Below are 25,391 nucleotides of genomic sequence, written 5' to 3' on the forward strand. Positions count from 1 at the left end.
GCAAGTACAAGTGCAAACCAAATAAAAATCAATATTTAGTCTAAAACCTCTTTCAGGTAAGTTATTTCTTGTACAACATACAATATATGCCATGTCCAACATTATTGAATTATGAATAATGAATATGATTAATGAATGAATTAATAAACCAAACAAAACCCAACAAAATTTTGAAAAGCAGATTTCAAAATGCATCTAGTTATTTATTTTTGGATTTGTGGTTTTCAATCAGATGAAACACAACTTTCTCATTTCAAAAATAATAATTTCTTAATAAAAAGTGTGCAATCTCAGTGAATCAGCTTCGTCAGTGGCGCTGATCAATCCACAATAATTTAGTGGCTGCATTTTATTTATTCATTTATTTATTAATATCAGCAACTATCACCCCTTGGGGGCGCCCCTGTCTAACAGAATGTCTGGTGCATTAAACAACTAAAATAAAAACTCAAACAAATATATCACTGCTCGATAATGGTTATTATTCTTAAAACAGCAGATCCCCATTAAAAACAATCAAAGGGTTAATTTAATTCTCCAGTGGCGCATGACTGATGAACTTTAATAGAGGAAACAAATATATTAATAATCGGAAACGTCGATCTCCATGTAATAAACATCGACGTCAGACCCGCTCAATGTAATGCTCTGCAGTCCATCCGCCTCTCATACAGATCGGTGATGTCTTTCCGCGCCGCGGGAGAAGGAGGAAGGAATAATAATCAAACCGAGAGAGACGTGCTTCCTGCAAGACTCAGCAATGGATGTCAGTCGCTGCGTTAAAACGCCTCGGGAATGGCTCGGTGTGCTCTGCGCGCTGTTTTTACTCAGCGAGTCGGTTGTGTGTGACGGTGCAAACGGGAAGAGGGAGCAGGAGTGTTATAATTACGCCGGAGGACACGTTTATCCCGGAGAGGCTTTCCGCGTGCCCGTATCTGATCATTCCTTACACCTGAGCAAAGCCAAAAGTGTGTTACACTCATCTGCATATGCAAATTAGGCTGTGTGCATGTTGTGTGCGTGCATTTGAATTATAATAATTGCTTGCGGTGGTTTATTTTAGCTTTTAATCCTCCATTTTGATGCTATTTTGCATGCACATCTAACAGCTGTCAACTATTAGCATGCTAGCATTTGCACTAATTTAAGAAATATGAGTGATAATTTAATTTTAGGGTATTTTCTGTTGTTATAAAATGTATTTTTTTTAATATATTGAACCCTCCAGTAAGATTTTCATGTTTTTTTTCTGCATGTGAGTTGAGCTGATGCATTATCAGAATTATTTATTTACCTGACTTGTATTTGGGTTGTTATTAATATGTGCTGTTTATTATTTTAAAGTATGCATTTATTAATTTGTGTTGTCTGTGTGTGTTGTCTAAAACGGGGACAGTTTTTAAGGACACGTCATGAAGTATTGGTTGGATCCAGGCTGTTGAATCTCTTAAAGAGACAGGCCTCCACATGTTTATGCACTGAGAGTTCTGCATCAGTAATGGACTAATGATGGTATATACTTATTTTTCAGTCTCAAAACCAGCACCACACTGGGAAGGAACAGCAGTCATCAATGGAGAGTTTAAAGAGCTGAAACTGTCAGATTACAAAGGAAAATACCTGGTTTTCTTCTTCTACCCTCTGGACTTGTGAGCATGCTATTATTAATTTACTCAAGTCATATTTATACATAAGTGAGGTGAATTGTAGTTGTAATGTATTGTAACATTATAGACAACGTCAAATCAAAATGAGCACATTTACATGAAGAGTTCAGATGCAAAACCCTCTAAATCCATCAGACCTCTTTTTTTTGTGAATGAGCATTTTCTATCAGGCTCAGGCCCGGATTGGCTAATCGGGAGAACAGGGAGAATTCCTGGTGGCCGGTCCGTTTTTTGGCCATGAGGGCCGGTGTCCCTAGCTGCTTGCACTCTCAGCAGTTGCACTTTTTTAATTTATTTGTTTATTTGACCATAACCTGACTCTTTTTAATAATTTTTTTTGCCGCTGCTCCGCTCTTTTTATTAATTTTCTCGCAGCCCCGTGAACAAAATGCAGCCTGCAGGTTAATGATGATCATCATTTACCTGCGAGCTGCACCCCATTTCACCCCAAACAGCGGAACCTTAGTGAATATTAATTAATATTAATGAATATTACACCTGCTTAATGAAAATCAGATGATTCACTACATTCATATATCTGACTTAACTTGATCAGAAATCTAAAAAGGGGAGAAAAAGAATAAGGTAGGCATCAATAAAAGCAGATAACAGTGCAGTGCTTAACAGCGTCATCATGGTCTAGTGGTTAGCACGTTAGGTTTTGATGCCGCCGGTCTGAGTTCGAACCTCGCCAGAGTATAATATAATTTTTTCATTTTCAGTGTTAAGACATTAAATACTGTTTTGGTTACTTATGTAGGGGTACATTTTTTTGTGTGTGACGACCGTTACAAAGGACTGGATATCTATAAAAAATTAATGTTCTCCTATTTATGAAAAACATTTGAAGTTCTAAAGCAGCTGTGTCCTTGAAAAAGACGTGACAGTGTCATTTGAAACTGAATTGGAAATGACATTATTTTAATATAGTCAGTCGTCAACTGATGTGGGCCGGTCAGGCTTGAAACTCCAGAGCTAAAAAGGAGTCCCACTCCGGCCCTGATCAGGCTCCTCTGATTAGTTTCAGAAGTTTCATTTTATATGTAATAAGGTTATTAGCTGGATAATAAAATACCTTTTTTTCAAAAATGTCAGTTTAGTTTGTTTTTTAACAAGGTAGATTTTCTTTTGCGTCAAAACCAGCTAAATCCACTTGTACTTTTTTATGCAAAACCCTCCAAATCCACATATTGCGACAAGACTGTAATTAGTTGAAAACCACTAAAGATACAATTAGAAATTATCTTATCAAACATAAAACACATGCACAAACCACTTAGAACACACAAATCTGTCAAGTAAGTGGCGGTTCATTCCACTGTGGTACCCCCTGATAAACCATGGACCCAGCAGAAGGAAAGTAAATGAATGAAATCTTTCAAGTACGGAACCCCGGAAGGGACTGAAAGATTATGTGCATTTTAGTTCAGTTGCATTTACATTGATTAAACTCTGATGTGATATGATGGGTGACCTGTGTCTCGACCCCCACAAACTGATAGGTGTGAACTAAATGACCCTTTTACAATCTCAATAGCCGCGTTTCCACTATCGCGCCTAAAGCGAGCGAGCCAGGGCGAGCCAAGGCCAGTGGGGTTTCCACTGTCACTTCCGGGGCCTAATCGGGCCAAAGCGGGGCTTTCTTGGGGCCAGCGGCCGGCCTTTTTCGGCCCGCCGAATACCTTGGGCCAAGGAGGGCCAGCTGGGGCTTCGGGGCGGAGTGAAAGGAGAGGCGGGCAGTTTTCTGATCGCACATGAGTACATGCGCCAAACAAATAAAGAAATAAGGGAAAGAAAACATTTAGCCTTATAGTCAGGGGTCTTTTTGCGTATAATAAAGTAGTTTTAATTTATAGTGATGTTCTGTGCTGCGTCCTCCTTTATGTTTAAATAACGCATAATAATCTTTACACCATATTAAAAACACATCAGACAGTAAAGGTTTTCGAGAGTTTTTGTCAAGTTTAAAATGTTTGTTTGTTTGTGCACGTTTAGATGCCTGTATGTGTGTGAGACCGGGCAAAAGCGCTCCTTCACAGCTCTGTTATGCCGCGAGCGGCTTTTTTCTTTATTTATTTTGGAGATAATACACATATAAATACAACAGAAAGACATAAACTTAACAAAATACGTGCCCACTTTCGTAGACTTTAAACAATATATTGTCATATCTTGATAAAATAGCCTAAGGTATATTGAAATATAATTTAAAGAATTACAAATACCGGATATATATAAAATCACATTAAATAAATAAACCAATATAAAATAAACAAAAGCTAACTAAAACAATGTAGGTAGCCTATATACAATACATAAATCAAACCGTTTTAAAGCCACATATAGCCTAACTTTCATTTTGCAAAGACCTGTCTGAAAAAAAAAAAGATTTTCGATATTTTTTAAAAACAATAAACACCGGAGAAGGTTTGAAATATTTATATAAAGTAAATATTTATATAAGTAAATATTTATAAAGTATTTGGATACGATGATATTAATCAAATCGCGCAAACAGAGCATTATTTGGGTGAGTGAAAGCAGAATCTCCTATACCTTTTTTTCTGTCACTCAGTCCTGCGCAGCACTCGCTGCTTTAAAGGGCCATGAAACCCCCTCGTTTCAGCAGGGTGTTTTCACACCTCTTCTTTGGAAAAAGTCAGAAAAGTGGGCATGTCCAGCTCTGTTTAGGGGGGAGTGTCGGAGGAACTAAAGTGGGAGGGTGTGGGAGTGTCGATTTGGGCACGCGCGAGTTTCAGAGTCAAAATACACACACACACACACATACATACAGGAGAATGTGATGGTGTTAAACCTACATGGACATCTGTAGTCGAATTATTAGCCAAATTATTAAATAGTGGACTTTAACTGCAGTTTGGCTCTTTCATTCAGGGAATTCATTCATGCCCCTCGCGACACACGAGATATTTGATTCGAGGAGCTGCTCTAAGCGTGTATTTTTCATGCAATGTTTTATACCGCACGGCGAATGAGAGAAAAAAACCCTCCGCATTTCCCAGAAACTTAGATGCACACGACAGGTAGTGTCAGAAAGCCGCGCGTGTTATTCCGGTCACTAAATGCGGTAAAAACCCTACACGAGGTTAAAGTTTGGTTGTGGTGCTAACGTGTTTACACTCTGTGCAATAGTTTGTTAGATACGAACAAACTGAATAAACAAAGAGCACTGGTCGCTCACTTACCAAATCTGTAGAGACAGGACAATCACCAGCAACTAGAGCCGCGTCTTTATTAAGAGGAGACTACAAACGATTCCAGATCCCAGCGTTTGCAGATGAGAACAGCTCTCAGGTAAACAATAATCCTCCTTAGACACGTAAGTTAATGTTGTCGAGCGTCGCGTACACTGTAATCCACACGTGAGTCTGAGCTCTCACAGAGAGAAAATGAAAACGAAACTTAACTGCAGCAAACTATAAAAGCAACACTTCACGCTTGTTTTGCCAACACAACGTGGCGTCTCTGTCCTGAAAACACGGTGATAGTAATGAATATTAATGAAGTTGCACAATAGAGTGCGCTGATTGGTTTGACCCAAGCCATACTCATGCATTAATGCAGCACACTGTAAGACGTAATAAGGCACACTCTGGCACAGATGCCCAGTCTGCATGCTGGAATACACGCTATTATGTCATGACCGTGACGCAGCTTCAAAAATTCGTTTCAAACAGGAAGTACGAATTTGCTTAAAATAACGCAAAAACAACCAATTTACACTTTTTAGTGAAATATAGGTGTCCTAATAGTGTTTTTAGCAGTGTGGGACACATATACGACTGTCAACAGCTCAAAAAATGTGTTTTGGTGTTTCGTGACCCTTTAAACGCATATGGGGGAAAGTCCAAACACAAAATGTGTTCTAAATCCTCAAACAACTGTTTATGTTTTTGTATGACGTGGTTAAATTTATAAATGAAACTTTAAATGAGGAGTTTTAGTGAATAGCTGCCGAGCGCAACAAATATGGCTATATTTTATTAGGCTTCTCGCTCTTGTGCTGAAAACTTAACACGACTTCTATCAACACGAGGATGTTAAAAAATACATGCCATATCGAGTTATAAAGGAGAATTTCTGTGGCTTTATATTATGGATGTGTGCGCTCTCTGTGATGGGTCCCTGCGTTAGTGGCGAGAGCACTCGATGCACAATGCAGTCGGTCGGCGAGTAAACAAATGTAATGAATGAAAATACACAGGTCTGTGCGTACAGACATATAATGTACTGCTGTACAGTAACGTGTCGTTTGTTTGTTTCGGTTGTCTTCATTTTAATGGTTTCGTTTCGTGATGATTCTATGGTCTGCTTTATCTGCCTCATTCCCGCTGAAGTGGGCGGGTTGTGTGACGTTTGATTCGGGGACGTTCTGTGGGCGGTTTTTGCGTGACGCGCTGTGAGCTTTAGCCCGACAGTGGAAACGCGACATGATTTCAGCCTCATTTCTCAACCTCCCGGGCTATTGGCCCGCCCCGGCCCAATTAAAGCCCTGGCTCGCACTGGCCCGATAGTGGAAATGCGGCTAATGGGTATTAGCAAAACAACAGCTGAAACATCTGAAGAGGGTCCTGCTGAGCCTCGTAAACAGAATGGTTTGTTTGATGCTAATATAAAGTACTGTCTCACAGACAGTACTTTGGGTTAAGTTACTTGAAGACCGACGGGTTAACATCACTGCTGAGGAACTGCACTATTGATTGTCTTCAATAAAGTCTTCTCTCCGTAAGAACTTTGGTCAGTTTACTTATTTTATGTATTAGAGTAATCTAATACATTGGCGAGCCACCAAAGAACGGTCAAGCCAAATACAGCAAAATCTAACAGGACGTAGTGGAGGAGAAAAAAATTGGCTGGGTGGAAAGAAAAAAATGGGTGGGAGGAAAATATATATTTCTAAGTTTCTGCGTTCTCTCGCAAAGTTGTTTTGCGTTCCCTCGCAAAGATGTTTCTCCACTAACACTTCCTGTTCACTTCACTCATGTAAACCCTCTCGTTTTTGCCGAAACTCCCCCATATTTTACCATTCTACCCCACTTTATTTTCATTAAATCTGTGCATTGATCGTCGCCTTTCATATGCAACCTCTGAACCAGTGAATGCATGTATAAGCGCTGACTGACAGACGCGCTCAGTACAATAAACTCACTTGTTTGATAACAGAAGTGTCCCTTTAAATGGCGCGTACAGACGCTGTATTGTATTGTATGGAGCGCGTCGGTCAGTCAGCGCTTATACATGCATTCACTGGTTCAGAGGTAGCATATGAAAGGCGACGATCGACGCACAGTAATGTAAAGAAAGTGGGGTAGAATGGTAAAATACGGGAGAATTTCGGCAAAAACGGGAGGGTTAACGTGAGTGAAGTGAACAGGAAGTGTTTGTGGAGAAAATTTTTGAAAAGGAACGCAAAACTTTGCGAGGGAACGCAAAACATCTTTGCAAGGGAACGCAAAAACTTAGAAATATATATTTTCCTCCCAACCATTTTTTTTCTTTCGCCCAGCCAATTTTTTCTCCTCCACTACGTCCCTTCCGGGGTTCCGTATTCAAGTAAGTGCATTAATCAATAGCAATATTAAATCTTCATTCATTCATTTTCTTGTCGGCTTAGTCCCTTTATTAATCCGGGGTCGCCACAGCGGAATGAACCACCAACTTTTCCAGCATGTTTTTACGCAGCGGATGGCCTTCCAGCTGCAACCCATCTCTGGGAAACATCCACACATACACACATAAATACACCAAGGACAATTTAGCCTACCCAATTCACCTGTACCGCATGTGTTTGGACTGTGGGGGAGCACCCGGAGGAAACCCACACGAATGCAGGGAGAACATGCAAACTCCACACAGAAACGCCAACTGAGCCGAGGTTTGAACCAGTGCCTAAAGCATTCATTCAATGTCATTCGCTCATTTTTGGTGGAAGTGGCGTTTAGCTGCTTTTGCATCTGAACTTGCAACTTATTTTGTAAATATCTATCTCAGCTGTTATTTGAGGTTAAAGTTGCATTTTAAGCATCATTAATGCGAATTTGCTTAATCTGTGTTTAATTCTTGTTCTTATTATTTATCTGTTTTAGTACGTTTTTTCTGCTTTTTATTTTTGGATAAATCATAATGCATTTCGATGTACTTGTCAGTAATGTATTATTAGTGTTTATTAAAAATAAAATCTTACTATACAGACATTTGAACTGTAGTGAATGACAATTTACACCAAAATATAAAGCAGCATAATATTATTTAACATTAATGATAATTAACATTAAAATGTTTAAAATTATTAAAAAATTAGTGTTGTAAATGATTAATTATGACTAATTGCATACAAAATAAGTTTGCATTTACATACATTTTTGTGTTCTGTGTATATTTATTTATGTACAGTGCTCGGTATATATAAGTACACCTCTTTTACGAATGTCTCTCTTAAATTAATATGTTTAATAGGAAGCTCTACAATATTATATTTGTGAATATACAGTTGAAGTCAGAATTATTAGCCCCCCTGATTTTTTTCTTCTTTTTAAATATTTCCCAAATGATGTTTAACAGAGCAAGGAAATGTTCACAGTATGTCTGATAATATTTTGTCTTCTGGAGAAAGTCTTATTTGTTTTATTAGCCCCTTTAAGCTAGATATTTTTTTAGATAGTCTACAGAACAAACCATCATTATACAATGACTTGCCTAATTACCCTAACCTGCCTAGTTAATCTAATTAACCTAGTTAAGCCTTAAAATGTCACTTTAAGCTGTATAGAAGTGTCTTGAAAAATATCTAGTCAAATATTATTTACTGTCATCATGACAGAGAAAATAAATCAGTTTTTAGAAATCAGTTGTTAAAACTATTATGATAGAGTGGAGGAACTATGACGTCAATTTGTATGCAAAACCCGGAAGCGAGTTAGCATTTTAGCACTTCCGGTTCCCTCGTCCCAAAGTCAATGGGTTTTTTGTATGGGATTTCAGTAAAACGCTTAAATAAGGTCCGTGGCAAACACAAACTCAAGATACTTTCACGTTTTGTACTACGACATAAAACACATCAGTTACAGCACACTCTCGAATTTTTAATTTGGCCATGCTTCCTTAAAAAGACGGTTGCTATCAAGTTGCTAATTGGGACTACAGGCAGTGTCGGAGACATTAAACATCATCGAGCTGATCTGGTCTGGAGTGCAGCTCGCTTGTGTTGGGCATTTGGATTTGTCTGTTATTTAGGTATTTTCAGGAATAGTATTTTATAGTTTGTTGTGTTTTTCTAATTGGGAATTCAGATTGTGTAGATAATTCCTTCACTTGTAAAGGCTGTCGAGACAGATTCATTTGTTGATCATTTATTTTAATTAAATGATATTATGAAGATACTGCTCACCAGTGCAGCCTGTCTCTCTCCTGCCCTCAGTAATGCAAACGTGTGAATAAATGTGTAAAAATACAGACATATTAACTGTCGTTTTAACGTGATCAAGTGATTTTTTTCATAGTGTTTTCTTCATCTGAACACATTTAACTCTGTCATACCTGCAATATTTACACTCCATAAAATGTAAAGCAGATGTGACTGTATGGGCTGCTTTTCGCTGTAGTTCATGACATAAGAGGAATATTGAATGTTGATCTGTGTCCATCATGATGGAACTTAGGCATTTGATAGACTTGTTTCTCCTCACGCCTCATTTCTGTCGTCGCAGGCTGTGCACGCGAGCAATACACTTATTTAAATATGTCTTATGATAATACTATGTAGGCAGATTTATACACGCAGTTTTAAAACTTTTAGAACAACCGTAAAGCAAAACAGGTGTATTTCCCACGTATAAAAACAATCCAAAAGGCACATAGGTCTATGTGTGTTTGCGTATTTATTAGTTTATAATATATAGCGTGGATTATAATATAATAAACAGAGAGATTAACTCTTAGTCATGGACATTATTTCTAAATATAAGCTTGATAAGTTGTCTGTAGCAGGGTGGGGCTGACGTCACAGGCGAGCGCCCCGAGGGCTCTGCAGTCCATTTATAGCCTAATGTTAGCTTTTCAGTTCTTGCGTTGGCATTTAAGATCCAAAAATGCTCAAAGTTGTATTTTCGTGTGAGGATTATCCGGCTGGACAAAACATGTAAGTGTCATGAACAGTGTCTGAACACAGAGCTTATTATTCGCAATCTTCGAAAAGCCTATGGGAAAATCCTATAGGGATTTTCACGAGGGAACCAGTTTTATGCTAGCAGCCGATTAGCCTACAAAGTGACGTCATAGTTCCTCCACTCTATTAGACATGTGCTGAAAAAAAATCTGCTCTCCGTTAAACAGAAATCGGCGGAAAAAAAATAAACAAGGGGGCTAATAATTCTGACTTCAACTGTACATTAGATTAGTCAGTACTAAAGCCGAATCTGGAACAAAATAACTTGCGATAATGGTCCAAAAACTAGTACGACCAAATTTATATGTTATAGAAAAATATGAAATAAAAAATTTTAAAAAGAGGAAAAATCAAGAGAAGAAAAATGTAGTAATTATTTATTATTTTGCAATATTTTGCTTGAATTTAATTGTGTTATCTTTCTAAATGTTTGGTGACTGAAATATTATTTTAACAAATTTATCTGTTTACTAAACCTGTTTTTTCAAATGCATTGCCTATATTCACTGAGAAATGGAGGAAAATATTCATCTTCAAAATGGGCTGTACTCAATTACGCTGAGCACTGTATCTATAAACACACACATGCTGTATATACATGCAAAGAAAATATTGTTTTATATTTATATATATAACATAACATTATACATATTATTCATATATTTGTAAATATATTTAGACTGTATAAAAGCCTGTGTGTGCATTTGTAGTCACATAAAAAATATTCAAATTACAATTTCAGGTGTATTACAATAGAAAATGCCTTTTTAAACTGAGATTTTTGTTATTTCTGTATTTTTAATCAGATAAATACAGTATTCATTACACGAGAGACTACTTTCAAAAACATATAACATGCGTATTTGTTTTGGCACAACCTTTTGATCGTTGTAAATGCATAGTATGTCTGATTTCTCACATTACATATATATTTATCCTGTTTTTGTGTTGTTCCGCAGCACGTTTGTGTGTCCGACTGAGATCATCGCCTTCAGTGATCGTGTGCACGAGTTTCAGGCCATTAATGCAGAGGTGGTCGCTTGCTCGGTGGACTCTCAGTTTACTCATCTGGCCTGGTGAGAACAGCCACACTCTTACTTAAAGGGCACCTATGGTGAAAAATCTACTTTTCAAGTTGTCTGGACAGACATGTGTATAAGTATAGTGTATAGACCGTCATATTGGGGTGATATAAACACACACAGTCATTTTTTTTTTCAATTTAACGACATAAAAACGGTGGACCAATTGGAGCGGTTTTCAGATCGACCGCAACTTTATGTAGGAGTGTGCTCCCCCGCCCACCAATATTGATTGACAGGCGCGTGTCACCATATCCTCAGTTTGTCGTTTCACGTCCGCCATTTTCAGTGTGTGAGTCACAGCGGTGTCGCTAGAGGAACACCCTTGCTCTATTTTTAGATGTAAGGCTCATTCACAAGATCAGCATTCGGTAGGTTTGCAAACGTGTACTTTTCGTTGCATCTACCTTAAAGGGCCATGACACCCCCCACTTTCGGTTAAAGTCTACTTCAGAATTTTTTCAAAAGATGCATGATTAATGGGCGTGGAGCTCCGCGAGTAAAGGGCAGGAGTGGGCGTAGACCAGCAGGGGAGAGAACAACTGTTGTAGTCAGTTAGCTCACAAAATGAGGCAAACCATGAGGAGAAGCATGAGTTTATAGTTCACAAAGTTTAAATGCAAAGAAATAAACAGTAATTTAATGCCCTGCAACATTTGTTATTCGTAGTTTCATATACACATAACCATAATTTATATTATTATATAGATAGTCGTGTTTATGTAAACACTATAAATGAGGATTCTCCCTCGATCCCCGGGTCTAAAGTATAGATCTGAATGCAGAATCAGTGCAGCAGGTCTCCTGACCTGTCTATTTTAACCATTAGCCCTGTTGGTAATATAGAGGATTTGATAAACACAGCAGCATAGTGATGTGTCTGAATGTGAACGAACTCCTGATAAAAGTCAACGTCCGCCATTCTTCAATTCTCGTGCTGCTCTCCCGACAAAAATGCTTGCAGCACGCACACAGCTTTGCTGTATGATCGGCCCTGACAGGATCGCGGGGAAAAAAACATGCAACAAACCCCGTGGATCATGGAAACAAACACATACGAGCCTTCATGAACGGCTACTGCGTGCCGTGGGTCCGTGTCTCTCACCTTGCTTGAAACTGGCAGGTCTGCCTTCGGAAAGCACGTGCTCTCATGAATAATTAAGCAGCCGGCTCTTCTCATAGGATAAGAAAACTCCGCTATGAATAATAATGAGAAACCGACGCGTCATCATTGCACTTGCAGTACTGCGCTACGTCGCCGATTTTGATCCGCCCCAAAAATCATTTTAAACCCGGAAGCTGAAATTAGCAGACAAAAGCTCAACATTATCCAGTTTTCCCCACAATTAAAGCTGACAGGTGCTAACATTGTCTTAACTGATGCTCAACACACACACATCTGTTAATCTAAAAAAAAAAAGTTCTCCAGGGTGTCCTGAACCTTTAAACTTCAGCCATTTGCTGTGTGTGTGTGAGAGAGAGAACATTGTGTGTGTGTGTGTGTGTGTGTGTGTGTGTGTGTGTGTGTGTGTGTGTGTGTGTGTGTGTGTGTGTGTGTGTGTGTGTGAGTGTGAGTGTGTGAGAGAGAGAGAGAGAGAGAGAGAGAGAGAGCGCGAGCGTGCTTATGTGTGTGTCTTCATAAAGACAGCTTGTTATAGCCTGGCTGGACTGTATAGCTGGGTGGTTTTTCGGTTTTGTTCTCCCCCCGCTCGTTAGTGGGAAACGGGCGCGGCGGGTAGAAAACAGGGCGAGTCGGGCAGCAGGACACATGCTGAACATGAGCGGGAGCGTTCGAATTCGGGCTAGAACCTGGTGGGATTCAATATTTAGTCGAACATGCGAATGTCCGTGTCTGGGGTGCCGTGTCACAGCTGTTAATTAAGTGCGTGTGGTTATTAGTCTGTGTACAAGCTCGGCACTTTAAACTAGCACACAGTTTGCTGAGAAACTAAACAAAGACACGAATGATTGCGTACTCTCTGCTTGGTCTGTGGCCGAGGCTTAATGCTCATCTTCTCATGCAGCGTCTCTGTCTGCCTAGTTGTTCCCAAACACAGCGCGGGCGAGCTCTTGGCTCCGCCCCTTGATACGTTGGGCAGGAAAACCCCTAAAACAGCAGACTGTGTTCACGCCCCCAAAATAACACTTGAACACATTATAATAAAAACATCTGAACTGTGTGTTGAACTGAACCTAAACTGGCACACTCACAACAACCTTAATAGTAATATTAAATCATAAAAAAGGGGTAAACTATGTGCCCTTTAAAGTCACAGTGCGCTATATTCTTGCTGCTGATCGTGTTTGTCATAATTGATCAAATAAAAAAAGAGATGAGGAAAAAAATCACTTACTAATCTTGACTGAGGACTTTAATAATGGTAGGAAAAATAATGAAATAAAAAATAACGAGCATATCGTTTCATATTATGCTCTAGCATTTATATTAGGCTGTCACAAAATACATAGTTAGTACTTTCATACATTATTTATTATAATTTATATTAGCGCAATATTAATTACATGGCGCAACATTACATGGATGCAGATAGAGACATGACATTTCCCCAATTTCTGTTTAACAGAGAAATTAGCAACACATTTCTAATAATAATAGTTTTAATACTCATCTCTAATAACTAATTTTCTCTAATTTTCTCTGTCATGATGACAGAATAATATTTGACTAGATATTCTTCAGGATACTAGTATTCAGCTTAAAGTGACATTTAAAGGCTTTACTAGGTTAATTAGGTTAAAGTTAGGGTAATTAAATAAAAATCTGCTTTTATTCTAGCTGAAATAAAACAAATAAGACTTTCTCCAGAAGAAAAAATATTCTAGGAAATACTGTGTTAAACATCATTTGGGAAATATTTGAAAAAGGAAAAACAAATTCGCAGGAGGGCGAACGGTATATAACCGTGTGTGTGTGTGTGTGTGTGTGTGCGTGTGCGTGCGTGCGTGCGTGCGTGTGTGTGCGCACGTGCGTGTGTGCGTGTGCGTGCGTGCGTACGTGTGTGCGTGTGTGTTATCAGGATCAACACACCAAGGAAACAAGGAGGTTTGGGACCAATGAAGATTCCTCTTCTTTCTGACCTCACTCATCAGATCTCCAAAGACTATGGCGTCTTTCTTGAGGATCAGGGACACACACTCAGGTACTGACACGGGTCTTGTGTGTGTGTTTTATTTGTTTTAAAACTGAGTTGAATTGTCACTGATTCAGGTGTTTTTTCTGATATTTAAACAGTTGAATTAGTAGAATTTTTCATTAATTTTAAAATATTTCCCAAATGATGTTTAACAGAGCAAGGAAATTTTCACAGTATGTCTGATAATATTTTGTCTTCTGGAGAAAGTCTTATTTGCTTTATTTCGGCTAGAATAAAAGCAGTTTTAATAAAAAATAATAATTTTAGGGTCAAAATTATTAGCCCCTTTAAGCTATATTTTACCCAGATAATCTACAGAACAAACCATCATTATACAATGACTTGCCTAATTACCCTAACCTGCCTAGTTAACCTAATTAACCTAGTTAAGCCTTTAAATGTCACTTAAAGCTGTATAGAAGTGTCTTGAAGAATATTTAATTCAATTCAGCTTTATTTGTATAGCACTTTTACAATGTAGATTGTGTCAAAGCAGCTTCACATAAATGGTCATAGTAACTGGAACAGGTAGTTCAGTTTTTAAGTGTTTAAGTTCAGTTCAGTTTAGCTCAGTTCTGTGTGTTTTAATAATCATTACTGAGAGTCCAAACACTGAAGAGCAAATTCATCGATGCGTAGCTCTACAGATCCCGAACCATGCAAGTTGGAGGCGACAGCGGAGAGGGAAAAAAAACTTCACCAATTGGCGAAAGTGAAGAAAAAAAACCTTGAGAGAACCAGACTCAGTTGTTCACAACCATTTTAATTTCTCCGCTGGCCAAACGTCTTGTGCTGAGCTGCAGTCTCAGCAGTGGAGGCTGGAAGCTGGCCTCAGCGAAGACTTGTCTGTCCCTGGAGCGTCACTGGAATCAGTCTCATGCTCTCCACTCCTCCACGACCAGCGCAGCAGCTGCTCAGGATACGGCCTGGTCCAGGGTATGGAAACCTTGGGATCATCTCGTTGCTGGTCTTGGATCCAATCAGTGACTGCATAATCTGAGGACCTCGGATGAGTATCCCCAGGTGGAAATGGAGAATGAAGAGAATAATTAGCGTAGCTGCTGTTCATAGTGTATATAAGCAAGATGCAGAAACCTGTGAGGAAACCCGCTAAGTGATGCATTGACTGTACGCTTTACTAAAAACACAGGTCTTTAATCTAGTTTTGAACTGGGAGAGTGTGTCTGAGCCTCAGACGTTATCAGGAAGGCTATTCCAGAGTGTAGGAGCCATAAACGAGAACGCTCGACCTCCTTTACTCGACTTTGCTATTCTAGGTACTACCAGAAGCCCTGAATTTTGAGATCTTAAAGAGCGAGCTGGATTGTAGCGAGACAGAAGGTTGGTTAGATAAACAGGAGCTAGATTATGTAGAGCTTTATAGGTGAGAAGTAATGTTTTAAATTCAATGTGAAACTGAACAGGCAGCCAGTGTAAGGAGGATAAAATTGGTGTGATTTGATCATATTTTCTAGACCTGGTCAGAACTCTGGCTGCTGTATTTTGTACTAACTGAAGTTTGTAAATAGAGGATGCTGGGCAGCCAGTGATCAGAGCATTACAGTAATCCAGCCTAGAAGTCATAAAAGCATGGACTAGCTTTTCTGCATCAGAGATGGATAGCATACTCCGTAACTTATGGCCCGTTTCCACTGAGTGGTACGGTACGGTTCGGTTTGGTATGCTTTTATGGCTGTTTCCACTGTGAAAATGCGTACCGAACCAAACCATACCGCACCACTTTTTCGGCACCCTTTCGAAAGGGTCCCAAACACAAGAAAGGGGTACCAAAAAGCGGAGCTAGACGCACAGATGAACGCTATTGGTTTACAGAGATACATCATTTGCATAAAAGCGTACCAAACCAAACCGTACCGGATCGTACCACTCAGTGGAAACGGGCCATTAGACATTTCAGACATCTCATCAGGTTTAGTTGAAATATATAATAGAGTATCATCTGCATAGCAGTGAAAGCTGATCCCAAAATATCCAGTCAAATATTATTTACTGTCTTCATGACAAAGATAAAATAAATCAGTTATTAGAGATGAGTTATTAAAATTATTATGTTTAGAAATGTGCTAAACAAATCTTCTCTCCGTTAAACAGAAATTGGGGAAAAATAAAGAGGGTGGCTGATAATTAATTTGACCTTTTAAAATGGGTTAAAAAAAAATTCTTTCTCCAGAAGAAAAAAATATGATCAGACATACTGTGAAAATGTCCTTGCTCTGATAAACATAACTTGTGAAATATTTAAAAGGAGCTTAACAGCTGCTTCTGCAAAATAACATAATTGGGTGACATTGACAGTAAAATAGGTGTAGTTTAGTTGTGAATAATCTTTTAATAATTATTTATATTTAATATTTAATTGTTTATTAACATTAGTTAATGAAAATAGTTAACTTACTGCAGTGGTTCTCAAAGGGGGGGTCGGGGCCCCCTGGGGGGCCGCGGGACAATGACAAGGGGTCGCTTGGTGATATCCAAAACTCAAATAAATTTTATTAAACTATCAGAATTACCATATTTTACTCATAACCGACAGAATATAGTTAATAGTTGCATTAAAGAAACAACAACATAAAAATAACAATCAGCCATCAGCCTTTAATTTTAAAAGCAAAATGTAATTAAATCCATAAATGACTTTAAAAAACATTATATGGCTAATAGACTGTTGCATTTTTGTGTTGTCAATAAGCTCATGTTTATATTTGCCTATAGTTGTGTCTGCAACGTTTACATATTTACAGTACAACCACCTTGAAAAATGGGGGTCGCGAGCCACTGATATGATTATTTTTGGGGTTGCGGGCTGAAAAGTTTGAGAACCTCTGACTTACTGTACATTAATACTGTTAACTTACAGTACATTAATATTAACAAACACAATTTTAATAACGCATTAGTATATGTTGAACTGCGATTATTAAAGGATGTACACGCATTGTTCATTGGTTTAGTTGTTTGTTTTAGTTGATTGCTTTACAGTTTATTAAATACATTAACTACCAAGTGAAACTGCCAGGTGAAAATGTTACATTTTAAAAAGTCTTACAATATGACTTAATATGGAACCTTTTTACAAGACTGTTATGAAGCGTTTAACAGTCATCAGCATCTGAAATCCTTGAAAGTTGTTAAAAATAAACATGTGAACATTTATATGTATTTATGTATGAATGATGTCATCTTTGCATCAAATTACTATAAAACATTAACGCTTAAGTGAGGTGTTTCTAAAGGCTGATTTATACCTCTGCGTCAAGCGTACGCGTATGCTACGGCGCAGCCTATGCGTCGACGCACAGCCCTACGCCGTGGCCATCGGCGTCACTGACGTGCATCTCTCAAAAAATGTAACTAGACGTCGCAACGACACGTAGCGCAAGCTCTGGGATTGGTCGGCTTGGTAGCGCTGACGAGTCTAGGCGAGCCAGATGGAGCGATTGTTTACAAGTGTGGAGTCCCGTGAAGAAGCTCTGGATGGAAAGTTTAGTTTTGTGTTCACCTCATAGTTAAAGTTGTTGCACGTCTGCTGGTTCCTGCCTCAAAATGAGCGAGTTTGAGCCACTTGTACATCCCGGAAAACACCAGCGAAGAAACTCGACACAGACACATTTACACCTCACTGCCAACTAGCGTTTTGGAAGTGTTAATGCAGACCAACAGAGAGAGCGCACAGAAGTATAAATGCACAGCTACGCGTGTTGCATGCGCTGTTGGTTACGCCGGTCACAACGCAGAAGTATAAATCAGGCTTAATGCAGTAGTTATGGGGGCAGCACAGTATTTCTGACATTATTCTCTGTTCTGTCTGCCGTTATCAGTCTCACACTATTGTTTCCTTTTTTCTGGAAGTCTTGACAACACTATTGTGGAGTTTTTCTTTTATTATTTCAGCACATGGGATGGTTGTTCTCTTCCATTCACTGCGCTCTAAGTTTACCAACTATGACGACTTCACTGCTGAGAAACCTTCAAATATAAAAAGGGTCCACTATTTAATAAAACGATAAATAATTATTATTCCAGAAGTTTCTGTTTCGGCCTAGACTTTTCATTTCAGTGTGTCTTTAGTTTTTTTTTTTTTTGTGTTCTTTATGCTAATTAAAATAATAAAAAGTTTTAGGAACTGTTCACTGAAATGTTTTTTAAGAACCGAAAACAGTTCCTCATTGGCATTTGTGTTTCAGAGGTCTCTTCATCATCGATGATAAAGGTGTCCTCAGACAGATCACTATGAATGACCTGCCGGTGGGCCGATCGGTGGACGAGACCCTCAGACTGGTGCAGGCCTTCCAGTACACGGATAAACATGGAGAAGGTACAGCATTTATACAACACACACTGCCTCAATGCACATTAAATATATTTACTTATTTATCTAGAAATAAATTGCATGTATCAAAAGATGATAATCAAATTGTTTACTAACAAACATTCATTAGAGTAATAAATAGAAATATAAATGATAACAGTGTTTACTGGAGTTGCCCTAGCTAAAACATTGATTTATGATTTATTAATTAAATAAAAATTCTATTCAAATAAATAAGTAAATAAATAAACAATCAAGTAAATAAACAAGTAAATACTTAAACAAGCAAGTAAATAAGTAAATCAATAAACAAGCAAAGTAAATTAAATACGTAAATAAATAAACAAGCAAAGTAAATTAATCAAGTAAATAAATAAACAAGAAAGTAAATAAACTAGTAAATCAATAAACAAGCAAGTAAACGAGTAAATCAATAAACAAGCAAGTAAATAAACAAATGAATAAACAGGTAAATAAATTAGTTAATCAATAAACAAGCAAGTAAATAAACAAATAAATGAATAAACGGGTAAATAAATAAGTAAATCAATAAACAAGCAAGTAAATAAATAAACAAGCAAGTAAATGAACGAACTAGTTAATTTAATGAGTGAATAAATAAGCAAGTAAATAAATAAACAAGCAAGTAAATAAATGAGTAAATCAGTAAACAAGCAAAGTAAATTAAGTAAATAAATAAACAAGCAGGTAAATAAACAAGTAAATAAATAAACACGCAAGTAAATAAGTAAATCAATAAACAAACAAGTAAAAAAATAAACAAGAAAGTAAATTAAATAAGTAAATTAACAAACATTCAAGTAAAAAAGTAAATCAATAAACAAGCAAGTAAATAAATAAACTAGTAAATTAAATGAGTAAATAAATAAGGAAGTAAATAAATAAGTAAATTAACAAACATTCAAGTAAAAAAGTAAATCAATAAACAAGCAAGTAAATAAACAAACAAGTAAATATGTAAATTAATAAATAAGCAAGTAAATTAAATAAGTAAATAAACAAACAAGCAAGTAAATAAGTAAATCAATAAACAAGCAAGTAAATAAACAAACAAGTAAATATGTAAATTAATAAATAAGCAAGTAAATTAAATAAGTAAATAAACAAACAAGCAAGTAAATAAATAAGTAAATCAATAAACAAGCAAGTAAATAAACAAACAAGTAAATATGTAAATAAATAAACAAGCAAGTAAATTAAATAAGTAAATAAACAAACAAGCAAGTAAATAAATAGGTAAATCAATAAACAAGCAAGTAAATAAACAAACAAATAAATATGTAAATAAATAAACAAGCAAGTAAATTAAATAAGTAAATAAACAAACAAGTAAATAAATAAGTAAATCAATAAACAAGCAAGTAAATAAACAAACAAGTAAATATGTAAATAAATAAACAAGCAAGTAAATTAAATAAGTAAAATAACAATCAAGTAAATAAATAAACAAGCAAGTAAATTAACAAACAAGCAAGTAAATTAAATAAGTAAATCAATAAATGAGTAAATCAATAAACAAGTAAGTAAATAAATGAGTAAATCAATAAACAAGCAAGTAAATAAACAAACAAGTAAATATGTAAATAAATAAACAAGCAAGTAAATTAAATAAGTAAATTAACAAACAATCAAGTAAATAAATAAACAAGCAAGTAAATTAAATAAGTAAATAAATAAATGAGTAAATCAATAAACAAGCAAGTAAATAAACAAGTAAATGAATAAATAAGCAAGTAAATAAACAAGTAAATGAATAAATAAGCAAGTAAATAAACAAGTAAATGAATAAATAAGGAAGTAAATAAATACATAAATTAAAAAAGCAAGTAAATAAATAATTAAGCAAGTAAATAAATAAATAAACTGTAAATGTGTTTTTGTTTAACTGTTTCTGACTGTCTGTCTTCTTCTTTCAGTGTGTCCAGCTGGATGGAAACCCGGCAGTGATACGGTAAGATACGCGTGTGTGTGTGTGCGTGCGCACATGTTTCTGTGTGTTTCTATGTAAATATTGTGTTGACTGATCCCATCTCTCAGTATCTCTCTATATCTCTCCTGTTTCCGCACAGATTATCCCCGACCCTGCAGGCAAACTCAAGTACTTTGATAAACTCAACTGAGCTTAATGTTTCACTAAAGGGGCTTTGTTTTGTTTTGTTCTGGTTTCTGCCTTCAAAAGTACAGAATGAATAAAAGGGGAGTTTTGATAAACCTGCTTTTGTTTTGTTCCTGCAGTTTGTCTGATCGTTCATGTGCATGAGAAAAAAATAGGGAAATCTTAGAGGATGTAGAAAATTATATTCAGAAAGTCACTGGGTATGATGATAACAGTGTGCAACTAGAAAGCTGCATTCAAAATTCAGACGTTATTGTGTTATTGGAAATATTTGTGTCAGGGATATTAAGAAAATAAATACAAATCAATCAAAAAATACCAATTTTGTATATTTTTTGCACAGGTATTTGCTTTTTTTTTTTAGTTTTTTGGTTATAAAACTAAAGTACATTGAACAAATCAATTAAGACAAGGCAAGCTTATTTATAAAGCACAAGTCCATACATGATGATCATTCAAAGTATAAGAAAATAAAATAACAGAGAATAAAGTATTAAAAACTGATTAAAATGTGTTAAAACAGGTTACAAAGGAATGAAAAAGAAAAAGACATAATGGTGTGATCTGTCAGACGTAGTTGTCACGTTTGGTGTGGGGAAAAAGGAGCGAGGACCCAAGCGCAGAGTGAAGTAGTATTTATTTATAATAAAATAAAATAAAAGGCAAAAATGAACAACCCCAAGGGGGAAAACACTAATAAAACAAATAAACAAACAAACTTGACTGGACAGGCACGACAAGGCAGGGCTGGATACAGCAGGGGTCCGTTCTTCGTACCTCGCTTAAATGATCTAAGATGATTTGGCAGATTCTGGATCTTTTAATCTTGATAACTGATCTCTGGCTAATTTGGTTCTTCAAACAAGTTCGCGAATCAGATTAGATCGTCTGGATAAACTGCTCTGAGATCGCTGCGTGTGTTGTGATGGACAGATCTATCGATCCTCGAAAACATGATCCGCAATGCAGCGATTGGCTGACGGCACAGCAGCGTAATGACATCATCTGATTAATATTCAATTATCCATGTGAGCAAAATTACATCAAATTAGCAGTAAACGGTTTGTTAAATATGACACGCAATAACCTTCCACATTTGTTGTGAACTGCAGGCTTTACACTTTCATGTGTCAAGAGTATTCATGTATTTCAATGCAAATCAATGTATTTAGTTCTACATTTAGAAAAGATTTTCTTTATTATAGTAGCCGTTTTTTAATTGGTGTAAAGAATAACTGGTTGTTTACAAAAGCATTTTCATATTGGTAAAGGCGTCTGCAACTTTTGTGAAGCATCAAATCACCGGCATATTAACTATCAAAACATGTTTATGACTGCTGAAATGTATTATTGCTTTAAAAAAGTGACATATTGTGCATTTCTATTATACACAATTTGTACTAAAGCGATCTAAAACGTTCATATCAATAAGTTTTCTATTTGCACCACCAGGTGGCAGTCTTTGTACTTTCATTTCGAGGGTGCAAATTGCATAAGTTTTATTAATATGTATAACTTTATTTTTTATTAATAACTATAACTTTATATATATAGTTAAAAAATATGTAACATTTCCCCAAGTGTATATAACTACTACTGTAAGAAAATATCAGAAGTGGGAACATACTTTCTGTATTATCTTTGCTTGAACAAGCCGATCTAATCCTGTTTATATGAATTGAACCTGCTCCCAATCAGGTTTGACCTAGCAGAACTGTTGCTATGACAACAACTCTCAGATCAGCTTTGAAGAACGAAACGATCCTGGATCGTGTCAAATCGTCAATATCCAAATCCAGCTAACTGAGTAATCCACGTACGAAGAACGGACCCCAGGACAAGTAAAGATCGACGATGAACTGGCACAGGACTGAAAACATGAGAGGATTATAAAGCAAAAGTAAATTGACACACAGGTGAACATGACAAACTAATAATGAGTTAACAAGGAGGGTGGGACTAGACAATAGACGGGAGAGCGCATGACACAGAGAGACATCACACGCCATGCGCTCACATAACACAGGACAAGAACATGCAGCCAATGAGAAAACTCATTAACCGCATGTTCATGACAACACAAGCACAACACGGAAGCACAGCACAAAAGCACGTGACCACAATGTAAACACCAAGCCACGTGCTTTGACAACAGACGAAAGGCACGAGCACACGATGACTGAAAACACTCACCGTGCACTCACACACGCAGCGTGCATGCTTCATCTCAGCGCCGACCAAAACCGAAACCAACTAGACTGAGACGCTGGAAATGAAACACCACGCTGCAGACAGACAAAAACACAAACACGAGTACAAGAGCGCACGCGTCTGAGGCACGCAAAGCCCACGCGACCGCATCAAGCGGAAGCGCGCACACTCCGCGTACACCCACGACAGCGCGCGCGCACACAATGACAGAAACAGGACCAGACACAGCTAGTGTCAGAGCTCTGCCACCAAAACAAGAATTTCCAAGACCAGAGTGGCAGAACCCCGACAGTAGCTCAGTGCTCATTCAGTAAAGGCACAGCTAAACAGATGCGTTTTCAGTCTTGATGTGAACCAAAGTCTCTTTAAGGCAAGCCATTTCACTCGGTGGCCATCTTTCTGCCTCTCAGGCAGCTCGGGCATTCTGTTTGAATGGGGAATCATCAGATTCTCCAAAACTGCTTGCCAAGCTTACGATTACATTCCATATTATAAATAACCAATAAAATTAAACAACAACTGTCTATTTAGTGTCATTTTTAAATGTTTGTATTGCATGAAATCTGCAGAAACTCACATCTGGTCCCTCCCCCGGAGAGTTGTCATTCTATATCGATGTCTGATTGGCTCCTGTACTAGAAGGCGGGCTTTATTCGCCATATAGCGATCGCTGATTGGCTCCTGTGTTTCCCCATTCAAAAATATACGAGTGACTTGTCTTGTGCATTCTATAGTCTTTGTGTGAACGTGCCTAATGTTGGAGCACATCTGATCATTTCTGGAAGCTGATTCCAGCAGTGGGGGGCGCTGTTAGTAGCTGAGGGCTGATTCACCCTGCTCTGACTGAACTCATGGAATTTCTAGTTTATATATATATAAATATATATATAAATAAATATATATATATATATATATATATATATATATATTACAGATTTGATGACTGAATACAAACCCAACAGATCACTCAGATCTTTAGGATAAACTATATATATATATATATATATATATATATATATATATATATATATATATATATATATATATATATATTTATTTATTTATTTATTTATTTATTTTTTTATATTCATGTATATATATTTAAATATATACATATATATATATATATTTAAAAGATCCATAAAACATAAAAAAGACAAACCATAAAAACTCAACTTAAATAAAAATAAAATGTCAAAATACAAAACAAAAATATAATAAAAAGTAGTGTACTTAACTAAGACTCATACCATAAAAACACTTTTTTAATGTTAAATTATTAACTCAAATTAAATAGTTTAAAAACCTTGAAAATTAATAAAAAACTATGTAGATATTCAAAAGATAGGGTCAGTTGGCATTTCTGTGTGGAGTTTGCATGTTCTCCTCATGTTGGTGTGGGTTTCCTCCGGGTGCGCCGGTTTCCCCCAAAGTCCAAACACATCCGCTATAGGGGAATTGATGAACTTAGTGTGTAAGTATGAATGAGTGTGTATAGATGTTTCCCAGTACTGGGTTGTGGCTGGAAGGGCATCCGCTGTGTAAAACGAAAGCTGGAATAGTTGGAAGTTCATTCCGCTGTGGCGACCCCTGATGAATAAGGGACTAAGCCAAAGGAAAATGAATGAATGTTTTGTTAAGTGAATTAATTGTTATATGAATGATGTCTGAAATCTAATGATATTTGAACTTCTGTCCCTACAATACAAGTTCTGTAAGTTTCTAACTTAAATCATTAAACATAATCATTTATTGGTGAAAATTTTGAAAACACTGAAATTATAAGTAAATCTATCAGCTTGATGATTGTGACACTAGAGGGCGACGTGGATGCAGAATTTCTGCATTTGAAGATGCAGTTGAACTCAGAATTGTTCATCCTCCTGTTAAATTTCAATTACTTATTAGTATTTCCCCAATTTCTGTTTAACAGAGAGATACACATCTCTAAAGATGATAGTTTGAATAACTCATCTCTAATAACTGATTTATTTTATCTTTGCCATGATGACAGCACATAATATTAGACTAGATATTCTTCAAGATACGAGTGTTCAGCTTACAGTGACGTTTAAAGGCTTAACTAGGTTAATTAGGGTGATTAGGCAAGTCATTGTATAACAGTGGTTTGTTATGGAGACAATCCAAAACAAATATTGCTTAAAGGGGCTAATAATATTGACCTTAAAATGGTGTTTAAAAAAAAAAAAAACAGCTTTTATTCTAGCCGAAATAAAACAAATAAGACTTTCTCCAGAAGAAACAAATGTGATGGGAAATACTGTGAAAAAATCCTGAATCTGTTTAACATCATTTGGGAAATAGAAGAATAAATATTGCACAGGGGGCCAATAGCTTTGCCCTCAATTGTATATGGTAACTTCATTGACATTGATTACGAACAGTATACATTTTCTTTAAGTCATAAAAGTTCATAAGTATTGTAATAACCCCCAGTAAAACCTCCAGACCCCAGTAAATACCAGACCTCACTGAGTATTTCAGGCCGTACTCACACTAGGTACAGTTGCCTCGAACCGGGCCAAAGCACGCTTGTCCCCCCTCCCGTCTCCCCCGACGGCCCGCGCTCACACCACAAAGGGCTTCGGCATGCTTACGTCATC

General features: G+C 36.9%; 1 protein-coding gene across 2 annotated transcripts; it reads left to right on the plus strand.

The window, feature by feature from the left end:
- The first annotated feature begins 729 nt into the window (after window positions 1–729).
- On the plus strand, window positions 730–20,651 carry prdx4 (peroxiredoxin 4). 2 transcript variants are annotated; one of them, NM_001089425.1, is given in 7 exon segments: window positions 757–968; window positions 1,532–1,649; window positions 10,812–10,928; window positions 13,973–14,095; window positions 18,295–18,425; window positions 20,357–20,391; window positions 20,510–20,651. In NM_001089425.1, coding segments are annotated over 7 exon segments (783 nt in total). In that variant the 5' UTR covers window positions 757–760; the 3' UTR covers window positions 20,561–20,651.
- Window positions 20,652–25,391: the final 4,740 nt, after the last annotated feature.

The sequence above is a fragment of the Danio rerio genome, chromosome 5, assembly GCF_049306965.1.
Source record: "Danio rerio strain Tuebingen ecotype United States chromosome 5, GRCz12tu, whole genome shotgun sequence".
Lineage (NCBI taxonomy): Eukaryota > Metazoa > Chordata > Actinopteri > Cypriniformes > Danionidae > Danio > Danio rerio.

Coding starts and splice junctions, on each gene's coding strand:
- prdx4 (XM_073951017.1), top strand. CDS start 761: ATGGATGTCAGTCGCTGCGTTAAAACGCCTCGGGAATGGCTCGGTGTG. Junction 969..1,531: donor ACACCTGAGCAAAGCCAAAA/GTGTGTTACACT, acceptor CTTATTTTTCAG/TCTCAAAACCAGCACCACAC. Junction 1,650..10,811: donor TTCTTCTACCCTCTGGACTT/GTGAGCATGCTA, acceptor GTTGTTCCGCAG/CACGTTTGTGTGTCCGACTG.